Below are 23,869 nucleotides of genomic sequence, written 5' to 3'. Positions count from 1 at the left end.
TATCCATGTTGGTAAGAGATATCTCGGAGAGGAGATTGGTGGTCTTATTCATGGACAGGTTGATGGAACCACTGAAGGGTTGGGTGAAAGGGTTCAACCCCAACACACTCTCTGAAGCGATTAAGAAGGCATGTGACATGGCGACCTCATCTTCTTCCTCCGAGAGTTACTCGCATGACAAACCACCCCTAGCCCCGAAGAAGCCATCATTAGATGAAGCCACAAGACAAGAACTCAGGAGAAGGAAACTCTACTTTACCTGCAAGGAGCTGTGGGAACCAGGGCACCAATGCTTAAGCATTGAAGTGGTGTCCGACAGCAAAGAAGAGAATGAGGAAGATGGTTAACAAAGCACGGGGAAGGCTAAGGAAAACATAGATCATGTAGGGAGAATTTTTACACTGGTCCGTAGGGGAGGTGCCATTGCCGCTTTGACTAGCACTCCAAAATGCAGTGTGTTTCGGGTTTGCGTTACACTCCTAGGGCAACGGGTCATAGTCATGTTGGACAGTGGGGCTACTCTCAACTCTATCAACTCATCACTCATCACCAGGAGGGGTTTGCATACAAAGGAGCATGAAGGGTTCGAAGTCAAGGTGGCGGGAGGAAATCTATTGTCATGTACTCATCTGGTTCCACAACTCAACATCACCATGGGGAACTACACAGTGACAAATGATTTCTTCGTAATTGATTTGGATGATACAGATGTCATCTTGGGCATTCAATGGATGGAGACCCTCGACCAGTACACACAAAGCTTCAAGAAGATGGAATTCTCATTCGAAGTGGATGACAAGAAGGTGGTACTAGGAGGAATGTCCAATGGTGGCGGGAGGGAAATTTCGGCCAGACGAATGGAGGCAATCTTCAGACATGATGACATCATCTGGGAGAGTGAACGGATCGAGGAGCATCGGAGTCTGCAATTTCTTGAGGGCAAGCAATTTTTGGGCCGGGAGGACTATAATGTCCCCGATATAATTAAATAGTCAATATAAATAATTTCTTGTACGGCCCCGTATTTAATAATATATTTTGGGCCCTTTTTATTAATATATTAGTTATAAACTTTTTGGTGTCGGGCCGTTTGTCACCCTTCGAGAAACTTCCTAGAGCCCATATATATGGCTGAGTTAGTCATTGTTGTAGGTAGGAGTGAATTTGGTATTTTCTTTGTATGTGCGAATTCCAGTTGGAGTTCTGTTGTCAGCCATTCCGGAGGTGGAAGATCCTCCCTACTTGGCATCTGCAGTTTCAGTGGGAGTTACTCCTCACCCTACTCTGCTCTGCCCTCAGTCCAAGATTATTGTAATCTGAAGTGCTATCATTACTGAGTCTGAATTTCTACTTGCATGTCTGGTGTTCATTTCGTGCCAAATTGTGTTAATCTGATTATATGGTATATCTGGCACTACGCATTATTAAATATTTGTGGAGTTGAACGCAGCCGAAGGAAAGTAGTTTGGGCGTCCAAATCCATTGCGCAGACAGAGGGGCTGTACATACCGTACGACTTGGCACCAACCTCTCATCGTACGGCTTGGTACCAACCTCACTGTACGGCTTGGCACAAACCTCAACGTACGGTTGGCACAAACACCACCATACGCCCTTTTTGTGGTCTTCGCATTTTGCCGAGGGGGGGTTTGTGAGCTGAACGGTTCAGGTACATTACACTTCACCACTGCCAACATCAAATTCACTTTGGCCAGTGTCACATCCCATTATTCATCTTATTTAAATAATTCATAAAAAATTGAGTTAGATATTTAATCAATTAATTTGAATGGATTAAGTAAATTAGAATAATGATATGCTTAATTTTAAAGTGATTTAATTAGATTGCAATGATGTTGTAATGTTAACAAGATAAATTGATGATGATTTAGACTATGTATATGTGATGATAATGATTTTTGAAGGTTGACCTACTAATGTGCGAATGAGTTTAAGTGGTTGCAAAATTAGTCGAAGATGGGATCATTGTCAAGGAGAGGGGACCTAGCCATTTAATCAAGAAAAGGAATGTAGTTTGAGTTTCGGTTCCGCTGGAAGACATGGTGAGCAAGTGCTTGGGGAAAACTCCCAAAGTGAAGAAGCTGAAAATATTTCAAAAATTGATTTTGATGCTGACAGTGGGAATTGGACTGCGGAGATAGCACGCCCATTGACAAATGAGAAAACAAAGAATCCTACAGCCTAGGATTTTACCGTTGAAAAGGTGAATATTGGTACTGCTTCTTGGGCCACGGATGTTCTTCATCTTGAAGCTTCAGTGAAAAAGATCATAACCAGGACTTGGAAGGATGAGAAGTCAAAAAGGAACTAAAAGAAGCCTTAAAACAAATGGCAGAATACATTGACGCAATCCATGGACTAGATCCCCAACCACTGTCTGCACAACCAACACTCTTCGACCCTAAATCCCCTAGCAATCAGAAATTGCTCATAGAAGTATAAAGGAAGAAAATGGTGCATGGGGTGTTCCTTGAATGGTTGGATACGATCAGGAAAGAGGGAACATAATATATTTGGCATTTGAGCAAGGTGTATGATGATGCTGCTAAAGTCATCCGAGAGTTGGGAAAAGAAATCACAACCTGGAAGAACAAATAAGCCAAATGGGCCCGAACACTAGCCGACATGGAAGAAATTCAAAGGCATGGTGTAATGAAGTTCCTTGCAGAGAAGCCTTTACAAGGATTTGATGACAATATTCTATACATCTGCATGAACATCGAATGGAGAAATATATTCTATACATCTGCAAGAACATCGAATGGAGAAATTCTGTAATAAAACAAGGCTATGAGGAATTTGTAAAACTTGGGCGAGAATTGTCTGAATTGGTGCAAAACATGCTTAATGATCTGAAATGCATAGGGGTGAAATATATGAAGGAGGATGGACAAACTGTTGACACTGCTGACGCCATAAGCAAATCCTTTGAAATGCAAATTCATATAGTTAAGAGTGCAACGGTGATCACCATGAAGGATTTCTCCACCATTGCCAAAATTGAATCCTTACTATTTTAATGCATAGATCATTTGAACAACCTTTCACATTCAGATCTGCAATTCTGATTCCCCAAATTCCCCTCAAATGAGGTTCTCTTCTCCCCTTTATATCTCATGTTTGAGGGAGTCACAACTTTTCATTTCATGTCTTTGACCATTCATTAACTTAATTAAAATTTAATTATATTTAATTGTATTCTTTTATATTTTAATTTTAATTTTATTATTATCATTTATCATTAAATTGTATTTCAAAGTGGGGGCATTACATTTTCTGTGTGATATGGGGTTTAGGGGAGTCTTGGGGCACATCCCCACATTCCCATAACATCTCCCGTATGCAGGTGGGTCCCCAGGTAACAAAGGAAAAAGAGTAATGCTTTTTTGAACGTCATTCTTTAGAATGTTGATGCTTATGTAGATATTCTCTTGCTGTCTATATTTCCCAGAGAAAGGGTAATGAATCTGAACCTACGTTTAGTTATGTCAAAAACTTAGAAGGGATGGACACCAAAATGTGTCAGCAAAACATATATAGGTGTGAGTACTAACATCAATAAAAACTATAAACTTTCTAAAGAGGTGGAGATATCACGTGCTTAGATTGTTATTGGTCATCCAAGAAGCTATGAGATCTACACTGGATAACCAAATTCATTAAAATTCAGTTTGTTGAGTTGATGAGCTATAGTTCCTACTCTATTAGACTAAAGAAGATCTTGAAACATGATTCTAACCACATTAAGACAGAATTAAGGGAGGCAGACATATAGTTAGATGCAAAACTAGAGTAAAGACAAAATAACAAGTTGTGTAACCCAGGGAGAACTATACTTGACCCATATCAATAGGTGGGGAGGAGAAGGGAGGTGCTGTTGAGGGACCTGGTAACATAGTATTAGATTTTTCTTCTAAAATACAATAACTATAACCTTACACAAAGAAAAAAAATCCTAAGCATACCTATCAAATTCGTCAATGCAACAAAGGCCACCATCAGCCAAAACAAGTGCTCCTGCTTCCAGCATCCATTCACCTGTAAAGTCTCACATCAATAAAGGTCGAACTTTGAAATTGCAAAAGAACATGAGTACATGACCAATCTAATTTGTAAAATGTTGATTAAGGGAATAAGATACAAAATCAATTAAAGAAAAATCAATTCTGAAAAGAAGACTAATTTCTCTCATAAGTGACTAGTCAATCTGAAATAAATGAATAAAACTGTAACTCTTAATGCACCTCTTTTCACCTCCACCCTAACTCCACTTATTAAACTCTGTAATTGAGGTGCATAAGCAATAGAAAAATTCAACCAAACAATAAATTAAATTTGTACTAATTGATTTAAGAAAATGCACACTCAAACCATTCTTTCTAGCCAAATAACATATGGAAACAAGAAATTTCTGCCAATATTGTTAAGGTGACATGAATTATCAACCATTCTTGGCAATTATTCTCATTGTAGAATACTAAAGTCCACAAACATATCATCCACATTTTTACAAAATTAGGATTCCTGGTTTTAGCTGGAAGAAATGATAATATTTAAGTTGATGTACTTCCAATGTCTTAGTTTATTTTTTATGTTTTTAGGAGATGATAGAAACCTTGTATGGATTTCTCTAGAAATTTAACAATATTTGAGCAGAAGACCAATTTCATATTGCCCCCTGATATATTCTTAAGGGCAGATCATTATTATATTAATCTTTGATATTATTGTAAGAAGAATTATTGAGCTCATAACAATCACTTCACTGTTCCCCTGACCAGCATATCATTTGAATATTGCTGGCCATATATTATTATGTATACTGACCACTTCTCTCTCACAAATGTCAATTACCAATCACATTACCCTGATGATAAATGAGGTAGCTCACTCAAACATTAGGCAAAAATAAACTAAGGTATCCAGAAAAGATTTGTCAAACCCATATCAATACTACCAAAAAAACATTACACAGGTAAATCCTATAACAACCATCTGCAATGGCAAATCATTTTAAAACTGTCCAAACACCATAGTACACTATTAGATCAAATCATTTTGTAATTATATTTAGAATTTAATAAACTCCATACATGCAAAGACCAAATAGCTTTCCGGTCTGTCATAGTCGAATATGTACACTTTGATTTCTACCTAATACGAAGAGATCTTTTTTTCTTAAAAAAATTATCAAAATTGGAGCTCACCAATTTCTTCCCCAATTCATCACAAATCTTTATTTTTTGCCATTTTTCTCAACTGATCAAATAAACCAAAAAGGGGGCAATTTTTTTGGGGACAAATTGGCAATAGCAGAGACGCCTCTATTAATCACAATTCTAGCAATTTTTGTAGAGCCTGTAGCAGTTATCAACACAATGAGTCAATTTGTCTTCAATTTTGCATGGCCTTCTAGTGGACTAGATTTTAGTGCTAGCGACCAATCGAAGAGTTCTTCTTCTAGTGGATACCCCATGATTCAAGTACTACCATGATGTTGGAAACTTTTGAGTTATGAAGACTAACTTGACTATAATTTAGAAGAAATACATATCTACTAATAACTGCAAAAGAACTATGCTGTAAGAAATAAGGGATGATTTCTAAACACTATCCTTTCTTTCTCTCTTTGTGTGCATTTCGGCTTTCATGTGTTTGTGTCACACTCGAATGCAAAATTTATGAGCCCTATGTAGATGCTAGATAACATATGTATTGATTTTCCAATTGAAGTCTAAAGTTGTTCGTCGGTCTGGGTGTGGCTTATTTCCAACACCAACACCCCCCTTAAGCCACACCTCTCGTGTGCTTGGGGCTCCTAGCCTGGACCTGGCTTTGATACCATGCTCGTTGTAGAATCTTTCTTATAGAGCTCCCACTCGTTCCCTTGCATGACTTGATGCTTGCAATCACTCCTTGGATGTCTTCTTATCTTGATCTTCTTACTCGCATGATTTGGACTTAGACCTTGATTTTCTTGTTGTCATCCAAGTTTCTTCATCCGCTTGGGGCTCCTAGCCTGGACCTGGCTCTGATACCATGCTCGTTGTAGAATCTTTCTTATAGAGCTCCCACTCGTTCCCTTGCATGACTTGATGCTTGCAATCACTCCTTGGATGTCTTCTTATCTTGATCTTCTTCCTCGCATGACTTGGACTTAGACCTTGATCTTCTTGTTGTCACCCAAGTTTCTTCATCCGTTTCTCTTGAAACATATTGTTCTAGTCCTCTTTCTTGTTGTGTCCTTGCATCCATTTTCCATTCACTTCCTTGCACTTGATTTCTTCCAATTGTTCCTTTATGTATAATCTGAAAAAGAAGAAATGCCATGAATCAATGAAATGTAAAACTAAAGTGTAAGTTTAAGGCTTTGCATCATCAATAACTTGTAAAGCACTTATCCCTTGTAAAATCAAGTTTCAGGTCAGATTTAATTCACCTATTTGCACCCCTCTAGGTCTGGTTAAAAAATTCACTCTTCAAATCTGCTCTTGATTCAGCTGAAATCTGCCTTTAATCTGTTATAAAATTCGTTGCAAATCTGATGTAGTTTGCAGCCCTAGGTCGGCTCTTCACTCACACTAATATGAAGTCAATTGTTTGTTGAAAATTATGCATCTGAACTCTCATTTATATGTGCCGCACTTTAGGAATTTCATCGTCTCAATAAGGCCGACCTAGTTGTTAAAATGCTTGCATTTACAATTCGAATCAGCCTTTACCAAGTCGGCTGTCTTCAAATCCCTTGTTTTTGTTTTTTAAAAACATAAATTTTCCCTCATTTTTAATCAGGTTGGCCAGCTTTGAAACTTGATTTCATATTTCATCTTGTTTTGAACACTTATAAATATAAGGTTAGGGCGCTTCATTCAAAACACAACATGTGCTCTGCATTTCTAAGCAGAAATCTGCTGTAGGCAGAGATTTCCAGCAAATTTTCTGTCTTGAATGACGTTCTGATCTTCTCATATGTATGCCACACCTTACAAATAGCAAATTCCCCCAATGAAGCCGATCTAAACAAGGTTTATTTTTCTGTTTCTTCCACACATTTTACTTACTATACCAGCCAACCTTGACTTAAACTCTCCTTGAGTGGGATTTGCATGTGGTCCTAGACAAACAAGAGCGCATTTCCAAGTATGTTATGGACAACCTAGGTGCTAGAAAAGAGGAGTTTCGAAATATAGGACTCATGTGACCTATAGTTTCAGACTAGAGAATGCAATCAACATGTGGTCAAGGATTAGTTCCAGAGTTGTGAGCGCTAAACAAGGATTGTTACGGAATTCCAAGCGCTAGTGAGGGGTAGCCAATGATTACTAGGGCATGAATTCATCATTGACATGGATATTCTTTTAAATGAAATGCAACCTTGACACTAATTCCATAATGGGTGCTAATTCCATATTGACAAGGACAAATGAAGGGCGGATTTCCACGCTTGGCAAGGACTAGCAAAGGCTGAAATGCAAGGTGTCCACGGACAAGAAAAGTGGAATTTTCACTTGTGCAAGGAAGGTTGAAAGCACAATTGAGAGATTGTCAAGGAATTTCCAAGTTAAAGGGCACAATTTCATGTTGTTCAAGGACAAAAATGTGAGTGCATCTAGCATGTGGACAAGGACTAGGATGAACGCTTGTAAAGATGCTAAGGGAAATCCATGAATTAACTAAGGATCCAACAAGGATTTTAACATTTGAACTTTGCATTCCATACTTCAACTTTGGATTTTTTATTCCAATTTTGAATTTCCACATTCTAGACAAGGACTTTCATAAAATTTTCCTTATTCCCTATCCTGTCAAGGTCGGAAAATCCGACCTTCACAAGGAATTTTCCTTGTCTTGGTATTGAAGAGCACACAAATATATTGAGAGGGGCGGGAGGGGTGGGGTGGGGGGCGGCTGAATCAGTATATTAATGAATTTTAATCTTTTTAACTTGATTAGATATACTCACTTTACTTCAAATATTTATCCAATAACATATGCAAATAAGAACACAATTTTTACGTGGAAACCCAATATGGGAAAAAACACATAAAATTATTGCTTTTATATAATAGTTCTTTTACAATGTTTGTAGGCACCAACCTCAACTTGGTTTGTGAGCACTATTTACCGTTACAACAGGTAAATTAAATACAAGAAATAATAATGTACATGACAATGCATACCAGACACGACAGCAAAATATATATTTATTCGCACATTCAATTATTACAGAGAAGAGACCAACGATAGTCGGCCAAGGATTACAATAGATCCGACAATATCATGCCACCTCCTTGACGGTACACAACATATTTAAAGGACCCGGCGGTTGCCGAGAGGTACACAACCATCAACCAACCGACACATAACTACCTGAGACTGACAACCCACTTGATACAATTAATTAATACCTTGTCAGATAACAAATATTATCAAACATAACAATAGGCAATTTATGCCGACATCATCCCCCCCAAAAGAAAAAGTCGTCTTCTAGACAACAAGCGAACATCAAGTAATATTTCGGAAGACTAACAACAGACAACGACTTCGACTGGGCAACCCCAACTTGTAGTGTACCTGCCAAATCAAATGGGGGTTTGGGGGCAGCGCCCCCAGCGGGGTCAAGGGGCACATGATTGCAACCTTCAAAACCACATGGAACTCCATGGCACACAAGATTTTCGCAATTTTTTAAGACGCCAAAAACAATGCTGATGAAGCCAAAAAAGAGCTTTAACCAACATCTGCAACATGTCGTGAAGAAACCACTTTGTTGTACGGAACGATGGCATTGAGAGGATTGTACCATATATGACACGATGAGAACTCCACACACAAGTTGGGGTTGATGATGTACGGCTGATTGGTGTTCCCGTACAGGATGCAACCACTGTCGTACGATGCGAAAGAAATGCTCTGGCTGTACGGTGTCAACAATAGGCTTTATCCATACGAGATGAAGTATCCTCCGTACGGTGTGGGCAATATGATTTGTTCTTACGTGATGGAATTGACGTATGACAATAACCGCTTGGAACTTCGAAATGTGCGTTGGTAGTAGGGAACGATGCACTAGGTACCATATAGAAGGAATGCACCTGTGATACCGTACGAGATGAATGAACTTGCCATGTCGTATGGAATGAGCTGAAAGTCGTACAATACAAAGCAATGACCGTCATGAAGTCCGTACAATTATTACACAATTATGTCGTGCAGTTGTGTTGTGCCTTGCACACACTCCCTGTCACTGACAAGGTTCCCCTCTTTGGTTTTCAGCCTTCGTCCTGCTGAGGTTCGAATTTTGATTTTTGTCCGTCGTCCCTTTTGTTGGGATCCAGGAAGTGGTGAAGCAATAGGCTTTGTGGTCGTTAAAAGAAAGGGCGTGTTTGGATTTTAAGTCGCATGGCCTGGGAAGTTCTATGAGGAGAGTTTCGCATTTTGAATACCCAAAATCAATCCAAGGGAAACCTAATTTAAAGCCTAAGAGTCTACTAGGTACGCAAGAGTGCCAATTCCAGAACCTTGCAAAATTCCTCAGGAGGCCGAATTTCGCCAAATGGAGGAAAACCCGTAAGTTTCAAGAGTTTGTAAAATTCCTCAAGAGCCTGATTTTCACCAAATGGAAGCAAAGCGTCTAAGTTTCAAAACCTTTTCAAAACACCCAAGTTGGCCAATTTTCGAGGGCCAAAGGGTAAGGTGAAAATAATAAAACCTTTTTAAAACACACATGTGGCCCGAAGTTCGCCAAACCAAGGTAAAAACGTCTAAGTGTGATTTTTTCAAAACTTTGCAAAAGACCCAAGTCGCTCGAAGTTTGCTGAGCAAAGGTGAAATCAAAACTTAAAAGAGTTTTCAAAAGTGTCCTTTGGGCCGATTTTCGAGAACCAAAGGTAAAACATCAAAACTCAAAAGCTTTCAAAATTGCCATTTAGGCCGATTTTTAGGGGCCTAAGTGAAAACGTTAAAATTACAAAAGCTTGTAAAACACACATTTTGGCTGAAGTTCACCAAACCAAGTTAAAACGTCAAAACTAAGAAAACCTTGCAAAATCGCTATTTATCCTGATTTTCGCCAAATCCAAGTGAGGGCATTAATATTTAAAACTTTTCAAAGCGTCTTATGGCCCGAAAATCGGCAAGACAACTCGAAATCGCAAATAAAAAGGAAGGCGTCTTTTTCATAGGGTTTGCAAAACTGCCTTGTAGCTTGAAATTGCCAGTGGTAAAATCGCGAAGGTAGGTAAAGACTTCTTGAACTCTAAAACATTCCGAAAATGCCGAAAATCATGAGTCGCGATATTTTGGTTAAGGGCGCTATAAGTTTTAAACCTTGCCTACCTTTTCAGTCTTCCTAGTCTGAAATCGCAAATCAGGAGGAAGGCGTTGAAGGTTGAAAGTTTGCAAAAGCTTGTTTTGCCCCGAAATTGGGAGTGTCGCGGTTTTTCAATTGGGTGTTTTTTTTAAACAAGCTTGCGAAGAGTGCCTCCAATTCGAAAACCGGCAAGTATAGTCCAGTATCGCGTAAGGCATAGGGAAGAACGTTTCGGTAATCACAGAGTTTGCATTTTTTCATTTCGCCTTCCCAGTCCGAATTCGCGTGGTAGGCATTTTACCTCAACAAGTTTGCATTTCCTTGCAATCCAATATCGTGCAAGAGGAAAAAGGCAAGAGGGCAACATTTTGCGAAACCACCCAAGTCTCTGAAGTTCGCTCATCAATTAGGCAATTCGCCAGGTATGATTCAATTTTTTCCTTCAAATCATTATTTATGCAAAATTGGTCGTCTATTTGAAACATTAAACATGGTGCAGAGGCGAACCTGCCAAAAATTAGCCTTGCAAGACAAAATTCAGACTTAGAGAAAATTTTGAACATTTAAAAAAAAAAACTGAACTTAAGACTTCGAATGCAAAATTGGTAATCATTGAACACCAGAGCCCTGGACCGCAGCCAAGTAGCACATTCTAAACAAAGAACTTAACAGCAGTTCACTTCCAAATTAATCAGGCTTTTTTGTTGAAGCATCATACTTTCTTCAAATTTTCAGTTTTCCCATTGATCCTTATGTCCTAACATCATCCTCTATTTTCACTAACCTATTTGTTTCCTTCATCTTGTCTCGTAATCCGCGTCCAGTTGTGCAGGATAAATGCCTAGATCTGTGGTAGAATCCTCAAAGACGCTTGGTGCAACTGGAACATCTCGGGACTCTAAATCTGAGATTCCCTGTAAAGACAAGAAGATGAATTACCAGTACCAAAGAGGAGGACTGAGGGAGTCAAAAGTCCAAAGGATGTGGGAAAACATAGGTGATACTGATTTGGGCCACATAGACATTCAGGACTTCAGAGACTGGGTATTTTCTCCTCACGCATATGGCAAGCCCAAGCGGATGATGGAAAGTGGTATCGCTTAGGCGGCAGGTTTCTCTCCATCCGTGTAGAATTATGAGCTAGTAGTTGAGGCTGCCCGACATTATCAGCCAGAGACTAGATTAGTGATTCTAGAAAATATGGTGCTAGCTGATTTCACACCTGAGGCCATTGGGGATGCATTTGACATCCCATTGCTGCAACCATAGATGAAGCACAAGTTGCTTACGACATGAATCCTGCTAAATGCAGGACATTGATAAACGAAGAATGGTATAGGGAGAGAAGGCCTCCGAGTATTAGAATCAGTAAAAAAGACCCCCAAAAGTGACTTTCATAACAAACATGGTGATATGGTCACCTTACTCAGCTGGGTTATGGGACTCCCTCAGTCAAACTTTTTTGAAGAGTGGATGTTCTACTTTATGGAACAGGTCTTTGCCGGAAAATCCAAGTTTGACTAGGCCCAGATCATCAGTGATAATATCCATACCCAGCTGGTCGAACTTGAAGAAAAGAAGTACTTCACCATGACCTCCTACTTGGTCTATATGTTCGCCCGACACCAGCTGCTGACAGGATTAATCAAGAAGGGTGAAATCGGGAATGGGCCTAATCAGGTAAAGGTGTACGACTGCTATCCTCAACTACATTACTATGACATAGCTCAAAGGGAAAAGAACAACACTACTTATGAAATTGGTCAATATGAGCGTGTCAATGACGCCTTTACAATGCGCCTAGTCAGGTTGATGCAAGGGGGATCGCACATAAGGCTCTCAGAGCAAGCTACCATTTTGGTACAAAAGTACGGTGCTTGGTTTATTCAATTCCCTAGGTTCACCTGAATTAGAATAGCCGACTTTGAGGGAGCTCCGTTCCGACTTCCATGCTATCCAACAAATAAAATACTCCTTCTGGAAGTTGCAAGGTAGGCACATCTAGCGACCAGCTTACTCAAAGATAAGAAGCAGTCCGGATTCACCTTCCTTATGATTTTGGGTGCCCTCGATGTCCATTTCAAGAATTCAGTACAAGCTGATGAGTCACTTGCTGAATTAGCATCTTATGGCCTGCAGGAACATTTCCCAAGGAAATGTTTTGATCATGACAATTTGGCAAAAAGAGCCTATGGCAGGCGCTACAGAACAAAGGCATCGATTGAGGACTATTGGAGAAATTGTTCTGATGACTATGAGGTCCGACGGCGTGAATATTCAAGGCTAAGTGTGCAGCAGATGCGACTTTATGAATACCGTCGAGTCCCAGATCAGGTGACAGATTCGGGAAATTGCTTGCAGGTCCAAGAGTTTGAGGTAGTAAAGTACCTCTTGGCGGGAATTGATTGGTCTCAGGATCCGAGTACTGATTTTGAGGCAGTTATGGCAGGTCCAGGAAGGTATACCGATCACTGGTTATCCCAGTAGATTGAGAGACTAACCCATGAAGGAATCCAATTTACATACCATATGATGGGCAGTCTCAATTCCCAGTCTTTGGAAGATGAGGGAACCTCAAGTGCACCGAAGGAAGAGGTTGAGAAGCTGTTGACGTGGACGAAATCGCATTGCTGCAAACTCCATACGGCCAACGCAGAATAGAATAGCCGACTGATTATCCTACTCTCTCTTGAGATAAGGAAGTCTCTAATGCTGTTTTCTAAGTTTGATCAAAGGAGACTACCTCAAGGTTTCTTTTGTCAGGTCTTGACTGCGGGATCTCTTAGTGGCCTGATGTGTTTATGCTGGAAACACAAGGGGGACTTACGTTTGACTGGCGACAAGCTAGTCTGCTGTGATTCTCGAATTATGCAATAAAGAGCAAAAGGAAAGGGTTAGGAGATCTAAAACTAACAACACGGGTATGCGGGTAGACGGATTCAACATAACCAATTCCTGCTTGGCCAGAATGGCTCACAACCTTGCAGGAATGGTGCAATCTTCAAAGGAACTTGGAAGATTTTCAGATTGGAGACGCACGGCTAAGCACCCAATTCTGGCGCAGCTCAAATGGACACTTGCAATTGAACTAAGCACAATTGAAGGCTCAGGTTAACCACACAAAAGGATACACAATCAACATATCCTCAGTGGTATGAGCCCGAATCTATCAAATACCTGCACACCCAAAATAGAAAGATCTATCTAAAATGCTGAAAGAAACCATGCAAACAGGATGAAAACAAGACAATAAACACCAAATCAATGTTTATATATTGATTTCAACTGCCTATTACAACAATTTCTGCAGCATCTCTATGCTACTGCTAAGATCTAACCTATTCTAACTCTAAAATCTAACTATCTAACCATCTCACTATCTAACAATCTCTCAATCTCTAACAATCTAACCTTTTACAGAAGAAAGGCCTCCGCCTTTTATAGATATTACAACTTTGAATCAGAGGCCAGGATGGACTGCATCCAAGGGTCCTGATCTGTCTTCCAGAAGTTGACAGCCTTGACCAATGCCGAATTAATTCTCAGTTATCCAACCAGCAACTATCTCAACTGCCTGCCACTTTTTGGCTTTAATTCAAGTTTATCCGATTTTCTTGCTGGTTGGGAATAGTTATCCACAAAAATATCTTGCACGGGACCCATAGGCAGTTTACAATAAAGCAATTTCAGCTTTAAAACTGAATTTCTGGACTTAAATCCAACTGTGTGCCTTTTCTCGAGAATGCATAAACTTGCAGCATTCAGAGTGTTCTTTTGCCTTTTGCCTCCAATTTCGCCGGTGGACTTCATCTTTGTTCAACGGCACGGTTCCCAATGCTCGGTTGCTCTTGCGCTCCTGCATCCTCTCTTTTCCAATCTTTAGCACCTGGCTTTGGATTGCGATCCTTCCTTGATTTGCGTTTCAGGTTTTTCTCCTGGTTCTTCAATGACGTCCTGCGATCAATCAACCAATTTCATTTCATTAAATTAATTTGAAAAAATGAAATAATTTAATTTTAACAAACATTGAATTTAATTACGACGTCTGGCTTGAGAAGCTCTTTGCGGGATGTATCTTGAAAATGCTTCTCCTTCTCCTCGATTGTGAAATCTGATCCTTGGTCGATTACTTCTGCGTATTTTACCTTTGGAGTCTTGGACGTTTTAAATGGGTTTATGGCGCGATTTTGGAGGTTTGGAGAGCTTCTGCAGATTTTAAAACTCTAACTCTCATGCTTTCTGGTAAATTTCGAAGAACGGAGGGCATCTTTTGAAATTTGCAAAAACTTCGGACCTTTTGGCGTTCTTTGCAAATTCGGAGCTTACATATATTTCGCAAAATTGCGATTTTCAAACATTTCGCCCCTAGGGTCCAAAAATGGACACTTAAGTGTATTTTCAGAGCTTTTCACGTTTTTGGCGAACTCTCATTTTCGGAGCTAAACCACCTTTGCGATATAAGTGAACTTCGGACCTTCGGATGTTAAACGTCTTTGGCGAATTTACCCATATTTCGGACCTGAAAGCGAGTTTGGAAATTTCGCGATTTTAAAATGAACTTCGGAGGTAGGGTCCGAAATTGAGCGTTTAAGTGTTTTTCGGGGCTTGAAGCGCTTTCGCCAGTTTTCGGACCTAGTGCGTCCTTTTATATTTCGCGCTTTTAAACCCAGGGGTTCGAAAATAAATATTTCGGGTTTTCGGACCTGAAGCGTCCGTTTTAAAAACTTCGCGCTTTCTTTATTTTCTTCCAAGGGTCCGAAAAGAGGGACTTAAGTGATTTCGGACCTGGAGGCGCTTTTGCAAAATCGCGTTTTTTAACATTTCGCCCCAGGGTCCGAAAATGGACACTTAAAGTGTTTTTCGGACCTTGAAACACTTTTTGCGATTTCGTCATATTTAGAAATTTCGGCCCTAGGGTCCAAAAATGATGGTTAAAGTGAATTTCTGACCTTGAAACACTTTTGGCAACTTTAACTTTTTCAACTTTGGCTTCTGGGTCCGAAATTAAGCATATGGAATATAACATTTAAGTATAAGTGACATTTCCATATGACATTTAAGTTTAAGTTATATTCCATATATACTTTCAGGATGTTTGAGAGTGGTTTCGGCCCTCTAGGAGTTATATTGCAAATTCTAGTTTTTGGAGGTTTCCTCAGTTTTCAGAGTTAGCCAAATTTCAGGATCAGGAAATTTCAGACTTAGCCAAATTTCAGGGCAGGACAGAAAGGCACAAATTGGGGGTCCCTGTCCAAGACGGGGATGGGTGTGCGATTCGCACAACAGAAGCCCAGAAAGAAGAGGAAGAAGGCTAGAGCTAATAGAGGGACTCGGGCATCAAAAAGAACTAGAAGGGAAAAGATCCCTATTAGAAGGCTTGAGGTCAGTTTGTCATCCAAAGACCCCAGTTCGGAAGATGACGTAGTTGAGCTTGACTATATACCTGCTTCGCCTTCCCAGAGCGATGTTGATGCATTCGAGGCTAATAATCCTCCAGCACAAGATGAGCTAGATACAGAGGTCAGGATCATTGGTTCTAGTGAACCTGGAAATCAAGTTAAGGAAGGAGAAATTCCTCCTAATCAAGAGGTTGATAAGCATGAACTCACCCAGGGGAGTCGACATGAATTACAATTGAATAGCGCCGGCAAAGAAGACACCATCATCGAAGAAGAACGCAAGGCGGATGAGACCCACGAGCCCGATAGAACTGAAGAGCAACCATCACAAGGGGACACCCGATAGTTGTTCAGTGAGGTGGGGGAGAACTCGGCTATAAGTAAAGGGCTGGATACTGCATCTGTTCCTTCTACGACAAATCAATTGCAGATAGGCAATGGGCCAGTTGAAACCTCTAAGGAGCAAAGTGGGAATTTGGCCATAACATCCGGACAAACCATTCCTCTAGAATGGTTAGTTGCTCGTGCACAACGGAAGGCAGCTACCAAGCCACCTATCAACTTGGAGGATATCTTCTCTCGCATAGGGGAAACAAAATCCAAAGGCAAGAAGAAGCCCAAGACCTACTCCCGGATCTCCAAGAATGAGTAGAGGAATTGCACCATCCATATTGCTACCGCACCTATCGATAAGAAAACAGATCAAATTGCATTGGCTGATTATAGCATTACAATCGTCCCGATAGGGCGAGCCACCAAAGAGAATGAAAGGGAAGAGTTCAAGGACTCCATGCAGAATATGCTCAGGCAACTTGACAAAATGACTACTGAGAGAAACATGTACCGAGTTCGTGTTGACCAAGCTGAGAAGTATATTGATCACCTGCTAAAACCATTGCAACATGCCCCTGAATCCCATGTTCCCCCATTGGCATTGGCGCAAAGGACTACAACAGATTTTTAAGGAGTACGTGATACCACCAAAGCTGTCAAGGAATGGATTCGAGACATTAAGGAAAAGGGAGAGCGGATCATTAAAGATGTAAAGGAAATGGCCCACCATTGAGAGACCATTCTGGTCAAATTGTTTGAGGTAAAGAGGGAATGTCTCTGGGTTCATGAGGTGGTTGATACAGTTCTCCCCCTCATGAGGGCTCTTTTCAGGACCCACACGCAGATTCCCACATTGTCCGCCATCCTGGATCCTTATGGCATCAGCATTTTTAAAGAATGGTACTGGACTGCCAACATGAAGAATGACACAAAAGGCACCATTAATAAAGAGTAGGAGACATGCGAGGAAATTTTGAAGGACATGAGGGATCTTGGTGGAAGGGATACTCCAATCAATGGTTCTAGGCTGGAAAAATAGTTTGTCCGATTACCAAGTACAACCAGATTGGGAGGATAGATTGAGAATTGATAAGGTCGCATACTCCACGGAGGACCTAGAGTTTGCTAGTGGATTGCATTCAGACATTTTATGTTTTGAAGCTCATGGGTCTGACTGGAAGGATGGGTTAAAGCATATAGATTGCTACTTGGAGGGTATGCAATATAAAATACGCCATCCTCCTATGCCTCCAAGCATGCTGTTGTTCCAGCTATGCATCAGATTTCAAGACTATGTTCGAGCAAAACGTGCGGCAAGTCGGGACCTTTGGAAGGAGTATTTGCACGGCGAGGATAAATTTCTGGAAAAAGGGTCTACAACAGAAAAGGAGAAAGTGCTTTCATAAAGCGCAAATTTCTTTTAAAATCTTAAAAAACACTTTTTAGCCATAAAGTTCATTTCTAACTGTCAAAACAGTTGTAAATCTTGAGCTCCGTGCATGTGCACTTTTTGGAGCAGCTTTTTGGTAGTTATTAATTACCTTTTTGGGTAGTTATTGTTTCTCCTTTTGTTGTTGTTGATATTTTGCCTCCCACTTATGGGTATGGGTAGTTTTGATGTAGGATGAATCTGGCCCACTTAAGTTTAAATCTTGGCCATTCATCCGTTTTTGGAAATCTATATAACAGAATTAGTTCCTCTTTGTAAAGAAGGAAGTCTAAGATTGTTGCTGAAACTCTGGCGAAATTTATGCAGAATTAATTAAAATTAAAGCTGTCTTATTTCTTTGAGTGCATGGTCTCCTTCTTCACCATTTAATATTCTTGTTATGTATTTTGCTTTCAAATAGTATTTTTTGGGATAATATTTGATAGAAACGTTGGTGTTCATACCATTAAGGATTGGTTGATTGCCATTCCCCCCTGCATGGTTAGTTTGAACCCATTTATGTGCTTAGTTCGGTTGTTAAACATCAAATGAATGGATGTCAAATTCTGTATTTATGTTTAGTAGCACGAAAATCCAACTCCCTGCGAAGACTGCACTAGATTTTACAACATTGTGCTTTATTAGCTGATAATGTTAAATCTAGTTTTTTAAGGTTTTTGTCTATTTTCCTGAATATGCTATCTTACGTAGATTAATTAGATATTTTCTCTCTTTTCCCTTCCTTTTTTCCTTTTTATCAGAGAGAAACCATACAGTCAAGCTGAAATAGTATCAATCAGAGGCAAAATTAGATGATATAGGACTAATGAACTTTAGGGAACCCGTTCCAAACCAATTCCATCTAACCTTAAGTCCCCTTTGTGTTTCCAGCAAAACACATCAAACTGCTAAGCTATCCTGCAATCAAGACCTGACAACCAAAACATTGAGGTCATCCCCATTGATCAAATTCACACAGCATTAGGGATTTCCTTATCTCAAGAGGATAGGATTCTTAGTATTTCTATTCTGCGTTGGCCGAATGAAGTCGTAAGTATCCGTGACTTTAGACGCGTCAATAAGTTGGAAGTACGGTTCTGAGGTGATGTACGTGGCAAGGAGGTGGTCGTACAATGGTGATTCCCTCATGGTGGTTTGATTTATGTACGGTGATTCCCTCCTCGCAGTTTGATGTGATGTTGTCTTGGTCTTTACTTGCCTTCGTGTCTCCTTCCATACGAACTCCGTCGTATGGGTTGAGCCTTATTCCCTTCGTCCAACCCCGAACCCTGCCAATGTATGGTTTGTTCTTGTGGCTTTTTTGAATTTCACCTCTGCATGGATTTGTGGTACGAAACTCTTCTTGGGTAGTATTCCACAGGGCGTACGAATCCTTTTAAGGTAAACGGTGTGCTTCCAAATTCCGTACGGATTTGTTGTACGGATGATGTGCGTTCAACTTGTACAGCCTTCTCTCATACAACCCCCCTATAGCATACAAATGATGTGCTTCATTATTCCTGCAACTTTTTTTCTCCTTCTCATATGGCCTAACCCCATAGAATTCCTTCAAGCCTGTTGGACTTTGCACTTCCTCAATTTCACCAATCTGTAGCATGTTACAGTCGGGGTGGAAGACTTCATAATCCTCCATCTGCCAATGAAATAATCCATTAAGTGAACTCGTCTCATCCTCAAAGCAATCTTCCAGTTTGAGGACCGCTTCATCGTTGGGTTTCATGCCTTTCCTCCCTCTGTCCATACCTAACTCTCCACCCTCAGACTCAAAGTCCGAGGGTGCCATTTCTTCACTCACTACCTGGTTCCTCAAGTCAATAATGTGCTTTCTCCTATCACTCTCGATCGAGATTGTGTTTCGCTTCCAATTATGATTCGCCTTGGCAGTAATCAACCATCCCCTCCTGAGGAGTGCATCGTACGCCTTCTTCTGTAACCGGATGACTACAAAGTCCAAGAAAAATTGTTATGTCCCAATCATTACTTTTTGTGCCATCAATGTTCCCAACGGCTGGATGTCGTATTGGTCGACACCAACCAAGTGGAAGGTTGGTGGCCAAAGCTTCGACTTCCCCAGACATTTCCATGTGTCTTCTGGCGGTACATTTACTCCTGAGCCTCCATCGACAATGGTGTTTGTCAACTTCTTCCCCATTATTTCCATCTTGACGACCGTTGACTTCCTCCCGATGCTCACCATCAACAACATTGGATCACAGGACTCATTCCCTTCGACTAATGGTTTTCCCGTCAGTTCCTTCTCGTGTGGCTTACATTGTTTTTGGATGACTGTGTCGTCACTGACTATATTGGCAATTGCCATTCTCAGTTGCGGCATAGTTTGAAGAAGGTCTGCCACCTTGATGGGTACGATTGTTTGTAGCACCTGCCTGACTATGTTCTTCTCTGACTCCCGGAATGACATACTTGCAGTTCCATTAGAAGTTACTTGTTCCTTCGCCAACACTTGTTCTACTTCGGCTTGTTCCTTTTCCGTACCAGAGTTTGAATACATCGCCTTCTTTGTTTGTGCTCTTTTGATTGCCAAAACTACATCCTCTTGTTCCTCCATGTCCAACATATTAATACCCTTCTGATTAGGGCAGTTGGTGTCTTCATGATCACCTGGTCCACACCATTTGCACAATAATTGTATGTTGTCTTTCTTGTTATGGCAGTTTCTTGCAAAGTGTCCCCATTCACTACATTGTCGGCATTGTATGATAGGACGTCCTCTGGAGTCGTACTATATTTGGTTTCGCCCTTGTTGATTTCCTTAACCACTTGGCAATACATTCTATGATTTCGATGGGCTGGATTCTCCCTGTGTGAAGAGTACTTGCGTACTTCTCATCTTCAAATTGTACAGGCACTCCTTGATTGAATGCCCCAGCACTTGGTAAATTTCACACAACATATTTCTAGCACAATTACCTTTTGTTTGCCCCTCCCTTTTGCACTCAATACACCATAGTTCATTACCTTCATTGTCGGTTCCTCTCTTTGCCTTCAATTCTTTCATCATTCTCAACATATCCCGTCGAAGGGCTCGTACGGTTTTGGATTCTTCATCACTGCTACCTTCGGTGCTCTCATCATCATCGGTCTTCCTCTTCTCTCGAGAGGAGGTTTTATTTTCACTCTCGATGTCCATCGCTCGATTGTACGCATCGGCGTATGAGGACGGAGGCACTACTTTCATCTTCTTGTGCAGTAAAGGTATCAATCCCTTCGTGAACCACCTCTTCTTCAACCGGTCAGCTGGTTGGTTTTCCATCTTTTTCAACAATTCTTTCGGCCACACTTCTTAAGCGTGTACTCTCTCATTTTTCCCTTGCTTAGTATTATAGATTTCGACCACGATCTCATTATCATCCCTCAAGAGTTTGAATTCCTCCTGGAACACCCTCTTCAGATCACTCCATCTCGTCTTGTGCTGGGCGTCGAGGTTTGTGTACTAGTCAATGGCGATCCCCCGAAGGGTGGCGGGAAATGCCTTCAACCAGTAGTCCCTGTCATCTTGGCCATTTGCCTCCCAAATGGTTATGCATGTTTTGCAATGTCATATCGGGTCCTCTGACACGTCTCTCGTGAACTTCGGCAATTTCTGCTTCTGCTGGGTGTTCAACATTGCTTTCACTCGGAAGGTACGTGTGTATTCGCCTTGTGTGCCGAACCTGGGTGGACCGTTTCGACCGCTACGTTCTGGTGCTTTCCCTGCACTCTTGGCCACGCAAGCGTTCTCTACACGTCCACCTTCAGCGTCCCCAACACTTCGAGTACTTCCAAGTGTGTCGAACCTGAGTGAACTGTTTCGACTGCTACGTTCCGATGCTTTCCTTGCACTCTCAAACACGCGCGCGTCCTCTACACGTCCACCTCCAGCATCCCAACACTCTGAGTACTTCCAGGCTTCAACTCGTCTCTGTGCTCCCTCCGACCGAGGGTCGGCAGATCACCTAATTGCTTGGTCTTGACCACCCTGTGGCCTCTTCTCACCTTTGATGGGATCTACGGACATGAATCACTCAAGGCTGACCCAATTTCTTTTAAGGCAACGGCACCAAAATGTTTACCGTTACAACTGGAAAAATAAATACAGGAAATAATAATGTACATGACAATGCATACCAGACACAGCAGTAAAATATATCTTTATTCGCACATTCAATTATTATAGAGAAGAGACCAAAGATGGTCGGCCAAGGATTACAATAGATCCGACAATACCATGCCACTTCCTTGACAATACACGACATATTTAAAGGACTCGACGGTTGCCGAAAGGTACACAACTGTCAACCAACCGACACATAACTACCCGAGACTGACAACCCACTCAATACAATTAATTAATATACCTTGTCGGATAACAAATATTATCAAACATAACAATAGGTAATTTATGCTAACAACTGACAACAAGCACCAACTCCACTTCTGAAACGAGGCACCAACCTCCTGGATATGAAGCACTAGCTTCACCTATGATTACGCACCAACCTCTACTCTTGAATTCTGATATAATTTTCTTCTCCAATCTGTTATAATCTCCTTTTAATAATTCTGATAATCTGATCACACCTGCTCAAAAACCCTTCATAGATCTGCACATACAGTCCTTCATATATCTGCAATATTTTCTTTTCAAATCTGTTGTGACTTAATCATAAGTCACCCAATGATATGGCCACAACTTTCAATTCTTAGAATCTCTTTACTAAGTCTGATCTTATCTTCATAAGACTCTTCCTCTCCTTGAATTCATGTATGCACTTGATATGTATTTCACTTATACGTCATGATCAACATCCTTTCGCCATTTCCACACAATTTAATATATGTGGTGTTTGAATAAACCAACTCCTTTTTCTTTTCTTACGCCACTACACAATTACAACTCCTCTTCGATTTCTATATTTATGTGTACCAAGAATTGCATTTCTCTTTAAAGAACATGTCTCTCCAACAAATAGACATATTCCAATGATCGGTTATATCTTTCAAGAACTAATCGCTTTCCTTCAAAGTATTCGCACCTCCTTGAATGATCTATTTGTTCTGAATATGTTTGTCTTGAATCGGTCTTCATTTTTCTTAAGACGGGTGGCAATGAGTGTTGATCAATGTTAATAATAAATCACCATTTAATGACTGATTATGATAACTTTCCTTTGCACCTTTTGCTAATGTTTGTTAACTGTCTTAATGAAATAATAACTAGATATCGACTAATATATCCATTTGGCACTTGTCATAACATCATTACAATTTGGCTGGCATATATCCATGATGTCTGTTTTATGCTAAACATCTGGGTCTGTCATATGTCCACGATATCTGGTTGCATATCTCCTCAATATTTTTAAAGTATTCTGTTGATGAAATAACAAGGAGATTGCTGTCTTCATCACTCCATGCATATAATTAGCAACTATGATCCTCAAGATTGGTTTATAAGTTATTGTCCCTGGTATTTCAACTGTCACATGGCAGGGTTGATATCACAGGCAAAGACATTAGTCTTGTCTTCTTTATTTTTATCAGCAACATCTAGACTCCCACAATGTTTGACATTATAGATAGCTTCCAAGAGACTGAATGTGATATTTCTTGTTATATAGATCATTCAAGGAGAATAAAAATGGCAACAATGGGTCTTCAACGTGGATGAGGGCTTTGCCTATATGGATCGGGTCTGCAACCTGTTCAATGTGGATAATCTTATCCAATGATCTGCAACTTATTCCTCGACATCAATGACAAATATTTCAACAGGTATCATATTCTAGAATTTTTTCATCATCTTTCGACACTTAGAATTTCCAAAATCTCAATTTTCTTGACAACTTTTTGCAACATTTCTTGCATTTTTACCAATTTCGACAACATTGTGCAACATTGACAACATTGACAATTTTTTAACACTTTTACATTCTCACCCTTAATTTTCAATCTTGACATTTGTTCATGGATTCTGGACGTGAAACTTGAATTCATGACTTGATCACACCCTTGGTCTTAAATTTGGAAAACTTCTATTTTCTTTCCCTGGAACAATTACACATTTCCAATCTCAAGCAAGGAACTTTCCTAGGCCAGATGGTGGATTGCACATTCAGTCCATATCCTAGACTTGGAATTCTTGACTTGAACATACCTATCCAAGGATTGAATTTCGCACTCTAACTCATTCCAAGGATTGATCAACTGCATTCTCGGACTGGCAAGACAAAACAAAACCCTCTCACAAACAAAGGCTAAAAGACTACAAAATTATTGGCAAACTAAAACTAAGAAAACTACTAACCTAAGGAGCAAAAAAGTGGGGGTCCCCATTTCCAATGGGGCATG

At 40.4% G+C, this 23,869-nt stretch overlaps 1 protein-coding gene across 4 annotated transcripts in view; it reads right to left on the bottom strand.

Annotated features, from left to right (window-relative positions):
* The window catches only part of LOC131069394 (probable DNA helicase MCM9), a 278,734-nt gene that overhangs the window by 33,951 nt on the left and 220,914 nt on the right, over nt 1-23,869 (bottom strand). For all 4 annotated transcript variants that reach the window (XM_058004791.2, XM_058004790.2, XM_058004789.2 and 1 more), the window contains one exon: nt 3,987-4,059. In XM_058004791.2, coding sequence (XP_057860774.2) covers nt 3,987-4,059 — 73 coding nt within the window. The remainder of the gene's footprint in view (nt 1-3,986; nt 4,060-23,869) is intronic.

This window comes from Cryptomeria japonica, chromosome 10, assembly GCF_030272615.1.
Source record: "Cryptomeria japonica chromosome 10, Sugi_1.0, whole genome shotgun sequence".
NCBI classification, from domain to species: domain Eukaryota; kingdom Viridiplantae; phylum Streptophyta; class Pinopsida; order Cupressales; family Cupressaceae; genus Cryptomeria; species Cryptomeria japonica.
The sequence above is the reverse complement of the archived record's forward strand: the minus strand, read 5'-3'. Positions and strand labels throughout refer to the sequence as shown.